At 45.3% G+C, this 13,637-nt stretch overlaps 1 protein-coding gene across 1 annotated transcript in view; it reads left to right on the plus strand.

The window, feature by feature from the left end:
* The first annotated feature begins 3 nt into the window (after positions 1–3).
* LOC142308621 (uncharacterized) overlaps positions 4–13,637 on the plus strand; it is a 32,187-nt gene continuing 18,553 nt past the window's right edge. Inside the window, exon 1 of the mRNA XM_075347122.1 lies at positions 4–78. Within this exon, the coding sequence (XP_075203237.1) occupies positions 52–78 (27 nt within the window). The 5' untranslated portion in view covers positions 4–51. The remainder of the gene's footprint in view (positions 79–13,637) is intronic.

The following is a 13,637-nucleotide window of genomic DNA, read 5'->3' on the forward strand; positions in this document are numbered from 1 at the left end:
GTAAGAAAACAAAAGTAACGTATTCCCGTTTCCTTCTTTCTTTAGGACCAAATGGTGTTTACTTTTCTTCTTAAAAAGGTCCGTATCATTTTGTTGTTTGTTTCGTTCCAGAATGGAAAAAAGGATTAGAGTTTCTGCATACTGTATTTCATTGCTTTTTTTTTACATTTTGTTTCTTTTTAGTGTTGTTTAGGTCTTAGAGTATGTAAAAAAATATCAAAATCTGGAGATTGCTGCCACTGACCCAAAAGATGCCACATTCCAAAACATTGTTTGTTCTGTTTTTAATATTTTATTTTAGACTTAAAATAAGTAACAGGGTTCAAAAGCGCAGCTAAATTTTCTGTGTGAATCCAGCCTAATGCAGTCTTTGAGCATTCTGGCGGATCCTCCCCCATGCAATAAAAAAATGACTATACATACATCAGGTATAGTCACCCTACCTGATTGATGCCCTCCATTTGTCTACTACTGAATCCTCCACTGAGACCAGTGTTCCTGTTCCCGTGCAACCCAATGGCCACTGCAGTGACAGGGGGAGTTTAGTGGAAAACCGAAAATATGTCTCCCATGCTTTTCCTCTGCTATAGAGGCCTGGTTCAGACTAAAGGCCGCTTTACATGCAACGACATCGCTAACGATATGTCGTCGGGATCACAGAATTCGTGACACACATCCGGCGTCGTTAGCGACGTTGTTACGTGTAACAGCTAGGAGCGAGGGTTAACAATCAATAATACTCACCTAGTCGTTGATCGTTGACATGTCGTTCATTTTCAAAATCTCGTTGGTCGTTGTGGATGTAGGTTGTTCGTCGTTCCTGAGGCAGCACACATCGCTACGTGTGACACCCGAGGAACGACGAACAACAGCTTACCTGCGTCCTCCGGCAACGAGGTGGGCATAACTTTCCTGCGGCTGCTCTCTGCCCTTCCGCTTCAATTTGACGCCTGCTGTGTGACGTCGCTGTGACACCGCACGAACCGCCCCCTTATAAAAGAAGCTGTTCACCGGCCACAGCGACGTCGCTTGGAAGGTAAGTCCGTGTGAAGGGTATTAGCGATATTGTGCGCCATGGGCAGCAATTTGCCCGTGACGCACAAACGACGGGAGCGGGTACGCTCGCTAGCAATAACGTAGTGTGTAAAGCAGCCTTTATACTGCACAAAAATGGCCAGTGATGCGGCAAATTGCCAAAGTGACCGACTTCAAGTGTAGTTTTGTGTGCTTGTCTGAATATTGTGGTGCATGAGCCGCCTGCTATTGAAATGCACTACGGTATTTTGTTTTCTGATTTCACCGCTGAGTGTCATGAGTGTGTCTCTCTGAGGAAACCTCTGGTGAGTCTGGGATCAGAAGGTCACAACGCCTTATTGCTCACAGATCCACTACTTGCTATGTACTTGTAACGGGGTGCCAGGGGTGCCTCGGGGCTTGTAGTCGTGGCCCCCTTTTCTCTCAGGCCAACCCCCGGCTCCGCCGTCACTACTGGGACAGGGGATTGTTCTGTGGGGCAGAGTGTGGTGTAAAAGAGCATACTTTCAGCCGCAGGAAGACTCTTCAGGCAGGGATCAGATAAACCAGACAACATCTTTATTGCACAGAGTTTCACAGACAGCTCAATGCACGGATTTTGTAGCGCACGGTCACAATTCCTGTCCGGGGAAATCTTTCCTTGTTGTCTCCTCTAGTGGGGATGTGCCCGGCTACTCCACTTCACCTAGGCTCCCACTCCGGCTAACACAGACTGGACCCACACCAATTCTGCTTCACCCTTGAGGACACTTCTTCTCTTCTTCCCTTCTTTCTTTCTTTCTTTCTGCCCACTCAGCTCCACACTCTGCCCCTGGCTGTTCCTTCTCCCCCGTCCCGGAATCAACTGACTTCAACACACACACACATCTCTCTCTAAGCTGCCGGCTCCTCCTCTCTCCTGCCCTGTTTCTATGGGGACAGCCGTCCCACCCGGGCTCTAGGGGAAAACCCACTGCACAGTAAAAACATGTTTATTAACCCTTTCACGACCGGCCGATTTTTCGCTTTCCGTTTTTTTTTTTCGCCATTCTTTTTCTGAGAGACGTAACTTTTTTATTTTTCAGTCAATATGGTCATGTGAGGGCTCATTTTTTGCGGAACGAGCTGTACTTTTAAATGAAACCATCAGTTTTACCATATTGTGTACTAGAAAATGGCAAAAAAATTCCAAATGCTGAAAAATTGCAAAAAAAGTGCGATAGCACTATAGTTTTTGAGATATTTTATTCACTGTGTTCACTATATGGTAAAACTGATGTGTGGGTGTGATGCCTCAGGTCAGTGCGAGTTCGTAGACATCAAACATGTATAGGTTTACTTTTATATAAGGGGTTAAAAAAAAATCGGAAGTTTGTCCGAAAAAAGTGGCGCACGTTTTACGCCATATTCCGTGACCCGTAGCGTTCTCATTTTTCGGGATCTTAGGCTCAATGACGGCTTATTTTTTGCGTCTCGAGCTGACGTTTTTACCGGTACCATTTTTGCGCAGATGCTACGTTTTGATCGCCTCTTATTGCATTTTGCGCAAAAGTTGTGGCGACAAAAAAAACGTCGTTTTGGCGTTTGGAATTTTTTTGCCGCTACGCCGTTTACTGATCAGATTAATTGATTTTATATTTTGATAGATCGGGCGTTTCTGAACGCGGCGATACCAAATGTGTGTATATTTTTTATTTTTTTAACCCTTTAATTTTCAATGGGGCGAATGGGGGGTGATTTGAACTTTTAGGTTTTTTTGTTTTTTTTTAATTTTTTAAAACTTATTTTTTTACTTTTTTTTTTTATTTTACTAGTCCCCCTAGGGGGCTATTGCGATCAGCATTCCGATCGCTCTGCAGTATCTGCTGATCACAGCTGGAAGGCTGTAAACAGCAGATACGCTGCCTTTCTCTTTTGCTGTGCCCCGGGCACAGCGAAAGTGAAACCAATTCATGTGTAGTACAGGAGTCATCACATGACCCTGTACTACCATGACAACTATCGGGAGTCACGTGATCGCGTCACGTGACTTCCGGTTTCGGCGGTAAGTAAAACTTTACCGCGATTGCGCTTATAATGGCGCTGTCATGTATTGACAGCGCCATTATAAGGGGTTAATCGGCACGAGCAGATAACGATTCTGCTCGTGCCTAGCAGGCACACATCTCAGCTGTGAAAATCAGCTGAGATGTGCGCCGATCGCGGCATGCTGCCGCCGGAGGACCGCGGGCAGTAAGATTATGTCATTTAGGACGTAATTTTACGGCCCGCGGTCGTTAAGGGGTTAATAACATCAACAGTAACTACCCCAGAGTGAGGTATCTTCAGGGGGAAACTGCACCTCCTTCTAAGGGGTCTGCCCACCCCTTACATTCCTCCCCTCTTTAAGCCTAAGCCTCCCGGCAAGGCTCGAACCTGTAAAACACAATTTAGCAGCAAGGCAAACTTTGGATAAAACTTTAAAACCTTCATAAACAAAGTCAACCACTGAGCGCCCAAGTTCTGCGCCCGGAGTCCCTCCTGGGAGCTCCCGGTCTTTGTAGGCAGTGTGCCCGGAGGCCTTCAGCAGGCACTCTCGGTCTTTGCTGGTCTTCTGCCCGGAGGCTTTTACAGCACTCCCGGTCTTAGTAGATAGGAGGACAAACAATAAAGTCTTCCTTAACATCACGAAGGGAGCCCCTGGCTCAGTCCAGCATCAGGCTCCTTCCGGGCTCGGTAACTTAAACATGGTTGCAAACTGTGGAACTTTTCCGGCTCTTTAACAACACCGGTCTTCAACACGAACATGTCCATCACCTCCGGTCCTTACGGGTCACTCGGGATGATAAGCGCGCTGCCATTCGGCCCGCTGAGCCCTCACATAATCGGAAAAGGACTGACCTGGCAAGCGGCGCAGCCTCCGGAACGGTTCGTAGTTGACTGGTGGTTCTGGCGCCTCTGTCTCCGGTTTTGCCTCTTCAACCCCCGACGGGGGTGACGGGGTCGCTGAACGGGACGGACGGGGACTACCCACGACGATCACTGGGTGTGTGACCATACTCTGGTGGATCGCTAACACCGCCGATGTCCCCTTGTCTGGGTCAGCACTCAGTCCTGTCATGACTTCTGGCGACACCGCCAGCGTGTTTCTCGGCCGGGAAATCTCAGCCAGCACCGGTCTCTGCTGTGTACGTCTCCGGTACTGACACTCTTCCCATCCGATCTCTTGCAGACCTTCCTGTAATGGCGCCGGGAACGGTGGAGATGCTGGGGAAGGTGGAGGCGGGCCTTCTTTTCCCGCTCTTGTATACGCTCCACCCCCAGTCTCACACATTAAATCGACCCAGCATAGACGACTCTTCTTTTTCTCTGTACTGCCACCCTCTCCACATGTTTTCAGTAACATCTTAGGGCCAGCACCTCCCCTCTTTGGACGGCGTACTCTGTACTAATTTTTCTTCGCCGGCCAACTCAGGGTCTTTCGTTTGGCGCCAATTCTTCGCGCGCTCGCTGTACTCGTGAAGACGGCGGCCATCTTACCGCCGTCCTGTGCCTGGTCCAACGCCTTAGGCACCACTTGGTCTCCATCTTCTTGGATCGGGAACCCTTGCATATAATCCGGATCCTGCCGACTACGCCACATGTAACGGGGTGCCAGGGGTGCCTCGGGGCTTGTAGTCGTGGCCCCCTTTCCTCTCAGGCCAACCCCCGGCTCCGCCGTCACTACTGGGACAGGGGATTGTTCTGTGGGGCAGAGTGTGGTGTAAAAGAGCATACTTTCAGCCGCAGGAAGACTCTTCAGGCAGGGATCAGATAAACCAGACGACATCTTTATTGCACAGAGTTTCACAGACAGCTCAATGCACGGATTTTGTAGCGCACGGTCACAATTCCTGTCCGGGGAAATCTTTCCTTGTTGTCTCCTCTAGTGGGGATGTGCCCGGCTACTCCACTAGGCTCCCACTCCGGCTAACACAGACTGGACCCACACCAATTCTGCTTCACCCTTGAGGACACTTCTTCTCTTCTTCCCCTTCTTTCTTTCTTTCTTTCTGCCCACTCAGCTCCACACTCTGCCCCTGGCTGTTCCTTCTCCCCCATCCCGGAATCAACTGACTTCAACACACACACACACACACACACACACACACACACACACACACACACACATCTCTCTCTAAGCTGCCGGCTCCTCCTCTCTCCTGCCCTGTTTCTATGGGGACAGCCGTCCCACCCGGGCTCTAGGGGAAAACCCACTGCACAGTAAAAACATGTTTATTAATAACATCAACAGTAACTACCCCAGAGTGAGGTATCTTCAGGGGGAAACTGCACCTCCTTGTAAGGGGTCTGCCCACCCCTTACATACTTACTTTTAGTGTTGCTCTATCTGGCTGTCTTTCATAGCCTTAATCTCAGGTGCAAATCTTTTGTGAGCACTATCCTTCGCTATAAAAAGTCACACGTCTTATGATCTGATGCCGCTTATAGAATCTTCATTTTTCATTCTTATGCTGACCATTTTGGAAGGAGCTAGTCACTGGAAGAAGCTGAGGAGTAGAGACAGTTACAGCTGTGGTCTTTAGCTGCATTGAAGGAGCTTGGAGTGTTTTCACTTGTGTCTATTTTCACCCTATCTGTCTCCCTTCCCTATTGTTGTATTATTGCAGTGGTGAGACAAATACTCTCGCCAGCCTTCTCACTAGCTAGGGTAAGTGAGGGACTAGGCATGTGATCGGTGTCGAGGGGAAGTTATGGAGTGCAGGGATAAGCCTCAGGTGAGTGGCAGGAGGTGACCCAACTCTCCTCTCCCTAGCGCCAGGGCTCACCATTGTATCATGTTCCCTGTGTACCCTTTGTGTAGCGGCGTTCACCTTATACCTGGAGGAACCCCAGTAGACAGTGAGTGACACTATGATACAGACATACTCTGGATGTTAATTAAAACTCTTAGGGTACCTTCACACTTAGCGATGCAGCAGCGATCCGACCAGCGATCTGACCTGGTCAGGATCGCTGCTGCATCGCTACATGGTCGCTGGTGAGCTGTCAAACGGGCAGATCTCACCAGCGACCAGTGACCAGCCCCCAGCCAGCAGCGACGTGCAAGCGACGCTGCGCTTGCACGGAGCCGGCGTCTGGAAGCTGCGGAGACTGGTAACTAAGGTAAACATCGGGTATGGTTACCCGATGTTTACATTAGTTACCAGCGCACACCGCTTAGCTGTGTGTGCAGGGAGCAGGGAGCCGCGCTTAGCGCTGGCTCCTTGCTCTCCTAGCTACAGTACACATCGGGTTAATTAACCCGATGTGTACAGCAGCTACATGTGCAGAGAGCAGGGAGCCGCGCACACTGCTTAGCGCTGGCTCCTTGCTCTCCTAGCTGCTGTACACATCGGGTTAATTAACCCGATGTGTACAGCAGCTACATGTGCAGAGAGCCAGAGCCGGCAGCACAGGCAGCGTGAGAGCTGCAGAGGCTGGTAACTAAGGTAAATATCGGGTAACCACCTTGGTTACCCGATGTTTATCTTGGTTACAGCTTACCTCAGCTGTCAGACGCCGGCTCCTGCTCCCTGCTCGCTTCATTTGTCGCTCTCTCGCTGTCACACAGCGATCTGTGTGTCACAGTGGGAGAGCGCCTTTGAAGAAAACGAACCAGGGCTGTGTGTAACGAGCAGCGATCTCGCAGCAGGGGCCAGATCGCTGCTCATTGTCACACACAGCGAGATCGCTAATGAGGTCACTGCTGCGTCACAAAAAGCGTGACTCAGCAGCGATCTCGGCAGTGAGCTCGCTGTGTGTGAAGCACCCCTTAGCCTGCTCTACCTTTACTTTAGGACCTGACAGGTTCCCTTTCAAGGGATGTTTTACTACTATGATATCTTTAGCATTGATCATCAATATCTGATTATCTTATTCGACCTGGTGACGAGATGTAAACATTTGCTTAGCTGAGCGGTTCTGTACACTGTTTATAGGTCGACACTGGGTACTGCAGATGAGTTTCGTATTCATTTTTATAGGAGATAAACTGCAGTACCTGACAGCAGCCACTAAACAGTTGGTGGACCTGTGCTGTTCAAACCTGCAACTGTACCCGGCTGCTGTCAGCACTGAGAACAGCTAATCAGTGGTGGTGCCATGTGTTGGAACCCACTGATCTGATATTGAGGAGTTATTTTAACAATAACTAATGAAATACCGCATTAACTCTATGCAGGAAAATTGAATCTCTACACGTGAAAATCAGAGCCCTGACCATTTAAAAACATTAAGAAATTACTCATCACCATATTCGGACTTAACAAAGAGTTTACAGTGTAGACGTTTCTGTGGGAAAGAAGCAAATGTCCGACTTTTATTGACGTCATTCTGTGTAACCCACCTCAAGTATCTTTTACGTAAATGACCTTAAGCACAACATATAACTACTTGATGGGATAAAAAAAGCTTCCTATGCAGTATCTATCTGCTAGCATACATCCTATGGTGATAATAGCCAATGAGTCAGCCAGGAAACCACTGACACTTTCTCCTGACTCATTATATCCAAAGGCCAAAAACAAGCAAACAAATCCCTCTCCAGACCACTTAGATGATTTATGCAATCCAACTGACCCTACTCCTGCTTCCACTTGGATGAACTAAGAGTTTATTCACATTATCAGCTATTAACTGACACATGAAGAGAATGCACAGGTCATTTACCAATTATTAGGACCTCTCCAGGAGACTCTAAGGGTACCTTCACACTTAGCGATGCAGCAGCGATCCGACCAGCGATCTGACCTGGTCAGGATCGCTGCTGCATCGCTACATGGTCGCTGGTGAGCTGTCAAACAGGCAGCTCTCACCAGCGACCAGTGAACAGCCCCCAGCCAGCAGCGACGTGCAAGCGACGCTGCGCTTGCACGGAGCTGCCGTCTGGAAGCTGCGGAGACTGGTAACTAAGGTAAACATCGGGTATGGTTACCCGATGTTTACATTAGTTACCAGCGCACAGCTGTGTGTGCAGGGAGCAGGGAGCCGCGCACACTGAGCGCTGGCTCCTTGCTCTCCTACCATAGCTACAGTACACATCGGGTTAATTAACCCGATGTGTAATGCAGCTACATGTGCAGAGAGCAGGGAGCCGCGCACACTGCTTAGCGCTGGCTCCTTGCTCTCCTAGCTGCTGTACACATCGGGTTAATTAACCCGATGTGTACAGCAGCTACATGTGCAGAGAGCCGGAGCCGGCAGCACAGGCAGCGTGAGAGCTGCAGATGCTGGTAACTAAGGTAAATATCGGGTAACCACCTTGGTTACCCGATGTTTATCTTGGATACAGCTTACCTCAGCTGTCAGATGCCGGCTCCTGCTCCCTGCTCGCTTCATTTGTCGCTCTCTTGCTGTCACACACAGCGATCTGTGTGTCACAGCAGGAGAGCGGCTTTGAAGAAAACGAACCAGGGCTGTGTGTAACGAGCAGCGATCTCGCAGCAGGGGCCAGATCGCTGCTCAGTGTCACACACAGCGAGATCACTAATGAGGTCACTGCTGCGTCACAAAAACCGTGACTCAGCAGCGATCTCGGCAGCGAGCTCGCTGTGTGTGAAGCACCCCTAAAGGTATTTACAGTTGGCTTAACTACATTGCCTAGCATGCACTAATCTCACTCCAAGCCAGAGGTTAGAAAAGCAGAGCACCATTGCATACCTCCCAACCGTCCTCGATTCTGCATGACTGTCCCGATTTTAGAGGTGTGTCCCGCAGCCCCGCGGCTCACAGCTGATGTCCCAGCTCCTCCCCTCAGTGCAGTGAATAAATTAAATTAAGGTCTGGATTATGGGGGTGGCTGGGACTTGGAACTCATGAAGCTCATTGTTCCATAGGCAGCAGCTCTACCACTGAGCCACTGCCTATAATGAAAAGCATAGGAAGATTTGGTAATCTTGACCTCTGTATTGCGGATGAGAAACCAGAAGCAGATTATTCAGCTGGATGGATGGAGGGAGGGATGGATGGATGGATAGAGGGAGGGATGGATGATAGAGGGATGGATGAATGATAGAGGGATGAATGGATGATAGAGGGATGGATGGATGATAAAGGGATGGATGGATGATAGAGGGATATTTAGATACATGACAGATAATAGATAGATACATACATGATAGATAGACATATAGATAGATAGGTAGAATCATAGATAGATAGAATCATAGATAAATAGAGAGATAGAATCATAGATAGATAGATAGAATCATAGATAAATAGATAGATAGAATCATAGATAGATGATAGATAGATGATAGCTAGATAGATAGAATCATAGATAGATAGAATCATAGATAAATAGATAGATAGATAGATAGAATCATAGATAGATGATAGATAGATAGATGATAGATAGATAGATGATAGATAGATGGAATAATAGATAGATAGAATCATAGATAGATAGAATCATAGATAGATAGAATCTTAGATAGATAGATAGATAGAATCATAGATAGATAGATAGATAGATAGATAGATAAATACTGCATCTCTTTGTAGGTGAAGGAAAGAGTCAGATTCATTTGTTCCCATAAAACTACTATAAAGAAATGAGGAAAAAAAAATACAAATACAATTTTTTATTTTTATCTTCACCACCTTGGATTCAAACCAGCAACTTTCAAAATTTGTGCCCAACAGCCTCCTAGCTTTCCTAGCTGATCTAAGCTGTTGAGCCACTAGGATTAATTATATCAGAGGTAGGATTTTACATAAATGAACCTACAATGAAGCACTGATTACACAGTAGATTACACAGGACACAGAGCTCTATTGTACAGAGCAGCGTCTCTATGTTCTGTCTTCTAGAGGGAGAGGAAAAGAGGGGTTTTTTTCTTCTAATAAAATTACTAAAAATAATTAAAAAAAAAAATAGAATAATGTAATTTTATTACATTTTTTATAAAATAATAAACATCAGAAATCAGCAAAATAACAAGGTCATATTTGGTGTCCCTGTAATCGTAACAACCCAAACAACACAGCGATCAGATTATTTATAGGGATCGGTAAATGGCGGGAAAAAAATGGCGCAATTTATTATTTTTCTTTATTAAAACCCATAAAAAATGTAATAAAAATGTATCACTGAGGCCGTGTTCACACATGGTGTAAATGCTGCATTTTATTCTGCAGGTGTCCGCACCACGAGCGCAATAACAATGTTCTCTGATTATTGCGTGTCCGCAGTATTTTTTATGCATTGTTCCCCTTATTTGATACATGTTTGTTGCTGATGTGAATCCTGAAGCTTATAAAGAAAAAAAACTCCAAATCCGCAGAGTTCAGCGGCGTCTTTAGACACCAGGGACGGAGATTTCATGACGTCTCATCCACTTTGCTTGGACAATTAGTCTGTGTTCACATGTAGTGTAAATGCTGCATTTTTTTTTTCCGCTGTTCTTTGCACATTTATTCTGCTGTGTTTAATTATCCAAGGAAAGTGGATGTGATCCCATGGGAAGACACCGCTGAATTCTGCGGATTTGGGTTTTTTTTTTCTCTGGAGGTTTCTATGTGGAGCTTAAAAAAAATTCAGGAAAAAGCTTCTCTGTAAAATAAAAACACTTAAAAACGAAGATTCACACCTGAACCAAAAACACATTAAATAATGGAGAAAAGTCATAAAAAATGCAACAGAAATGGAAAAACCAGAGAAGATTGTTATTGTGTAGTTTGGTGCAGACAGCAGCAGAAACAGAAAGAAACAGAATTTATGCAACGTGTGAACATGGTCTTATAGGCACAAATAAGCAACACGTCATATAGTGACACATATAAATATAAGAAAATTCTGGCTGCTATGAATATGAATGAACAGTCCGGGACATCTGCTGAATGACCCTTACTGACAAATGGCTGTGGCTAGGGGTGTGGCTTAGGGCTGGTCAAAATGTGTCCCTCTTTCCTTTCTTGAAAAGTTGGGAGGTATGCAATTGCACCAATACTTTAAAATGAATGTTATCCATACATTGTATTCAATAAAAACAATAAAACAGTGTGGTCCTAAGCTAGATAATCTGAATGCTTTTTTAAGAACAGGGGTGGGTAATTAAAGACATGAAAGACCGTGACCTTTCTGGAGGCAGGACCGAACCAATAGGCTGAAATTAATTTTGCCCAATATTAATATTAACATATTAATATTTTATATAATATTCATAGTATAATTTATTTTTAAGCAAAATTAAGTATACTAACATCTTCTTTGTATACAGTATGAGCCCCCACACAATCCCCATATATACAATATGAGCCTGCACACAGTTACCTTATATACAGTATGAGACTTCACATATCCTCCTAAATACATTATGAGCTCCATCAATATTCCCCCTATATACAGTATAAGCCCCCACATAGCCTTTCTATATATAGTATGAGACCCACATAACCACCCTATATATAGTATAAGCCCTTCATACACAGTATGAGCCCTCAAATAGCCTTCATGTATACATCCAAGGAAAAGGGGTATCCAGCATCCAAATCTGGAAAGTTGTATAAAAAGCCACTTTATTTTAATACATTAAAAATACTGTAGTTTAAAATAACGATCCATACTGCAACACAAAGGATGCGTTTCGGACACTAAGACCTAATTCTAAGTCTAAAAGACATGTAATGGATCACGCTTAAAATGAGAAAAGACTGGAAATTACATTAAGTCAAAACCAGGCAAATTACAAATCTTTATACAGCAGCTCAAAAATGTATTAATATAGGTATAATAAATCATTTTAAGGTTCATACCCTGTGGCGCTCTTGTCCCCATGAGAAATATCAATCTCAATTCTCTGCGGAGCAAGATCTTTTTTAAAAGGAACCTGTCACCAGATTTGGCGACTATAAGCTGTGGCCACAACCAGTGAGCTCTTATATACAGCATGCTAGAGTGCTGTAGATAAGAGCCAAGGCCGCTGTTTAGAATGTAAAAATCACTTTATAATACTCACCTAAGGGGTGGTGGGGTGCAGACTGGTTGGATGGGTGTCTCTGTTCTCCGGTATTGGCGCCTTCTCTTTCGGCCATCTTTATCCTCCTTCTTCTGAAGCCTGGGTACATGACGTGTCCTAGCCGGGATTGAGGTCCTGCACAGGCGCACTACAATACTTTGATCAAAGTGCCCCTGCGCAGGACCTCAATGCCGGCTAGTGTGCATGACGTAGGACGCGTCATGCACCCAGGCTTCAGAAGGAGGAGGACAAAGATGGCTAAAAGAGGAGGCGCCGGTACTGGAGAACGGGGCCAAATCTGGTGATAGGTTCCCTTTAAATTTTCTCCTCGTTTGGGGAGATTAACGTTTTCCACAGCATTAACCCTCGAGTATTGCAATTTACCTCTATGGACATTTAGGAAGTGCTGCTGAGAGACTCATTGTGACATTGTTCACATCATAGATGTATTCGGAGATTCTTCTCCTCAAGGTGCATGTAGTGCTATATTGCATGCTACAAATAATACATGAAATTACATATATAACATGGCTTGTGCCACAATTAATCATAGAGGAGATGTTACATTTTTTCTTGGATACACAAGAAATAGTCTTTTTGGTGTTAATCATATACAGTCAGGGCCAGAAATATTTGGACAGTGACACAAGTTTTGTTATTTTAGCGGTTTACAAAAACATGTTCAGAAATACAATTATATATATTATATGGGCTGAAAGTGCACACTCCCAGCTGCAATATGAGAGTTTTCACATCCAAATCGGAGAAAGGGTTTAGGAATCATAGCTCTGTAATGCATAGCCTCCTCTTTTTCAAGGGACCAAAAGTAATTGGACAAGGGACTCTAAGGGCTGCAATTAACTCTGAAGGTGTCTCCCTCGTTAACCTGTAATCAATGAAGTAGTTAAAAGGTCTGGGGTTGATTACAGGTGTGTGGTTTTGCATTTGGAAGCTGTTGCTGTGACCAGACAACATGCGGTCTAAGGAACTCTCAATTGAGGTGAAGCAGAACATCCTGAGGCTGAAAAAAAAGAAAAAATCCATCAGAGAGATAGCAGACATGCTTGGAGTAGCAAAATCAACAGTCGGGTACATTCTGAGAAAAAAGGAATTGACTGGTGAGCTTGGGAACTCAAAAAGGCCTGGGCGTCCACGGATGACAACAGTGGTGGATGATCGCCGCATACTTTCCTTGGTGAAGAAGAACCCGTTCACAACATCAACTGAAGTCCAGAACACTCTCAGTAAAGTAGGTGTATCTGTCTCTAAGTCAACAGTAAAGAGAAGACTCCATGAAAGTAAATACAAAGGGTTCACATCTAGATGCAAACCATTCATCAATTCCAAAAATAGACAGGCCAGAGTTAAATTTGGTGAAAAACACCTCATGAAGCCAGCTCAGTTCTGGAAAAGTATTCTATGGACAGATGAAACAAAGATCAACCTGTACCAGAATGATGGGAAGAAAAAAGTTTGGAGAAGAAAGGGAACGGCACATGATCCAAGGCACACCACATCCTCTGTAAAACATGGTGGAGGCAACGTGATGGCATGGGCATGCATGGCTTTCAATGGCACTGGGTCACTTGTGTTTATTGATGACATAACAGCAGACAAGAGTAGCCGGATGAATTCTGAAGTGTA

This window comes from Anomaloglossus baeobatrachus, chromosome 1 (assembly GCF_048569485.1).
Source record: "Anomaloglossus baeobatrachus isolate aAnoBae1 chromosome 1, aAnoBae1.hap1, whole genome shotgun sequence".
NCBI classification, from domain to species: Eukaryota; Metazoa; Chordata; class Amphibia; order Anura; family Aromobatidae; genus Anomaloglossus; species Anomaloglossus baeobatrachus.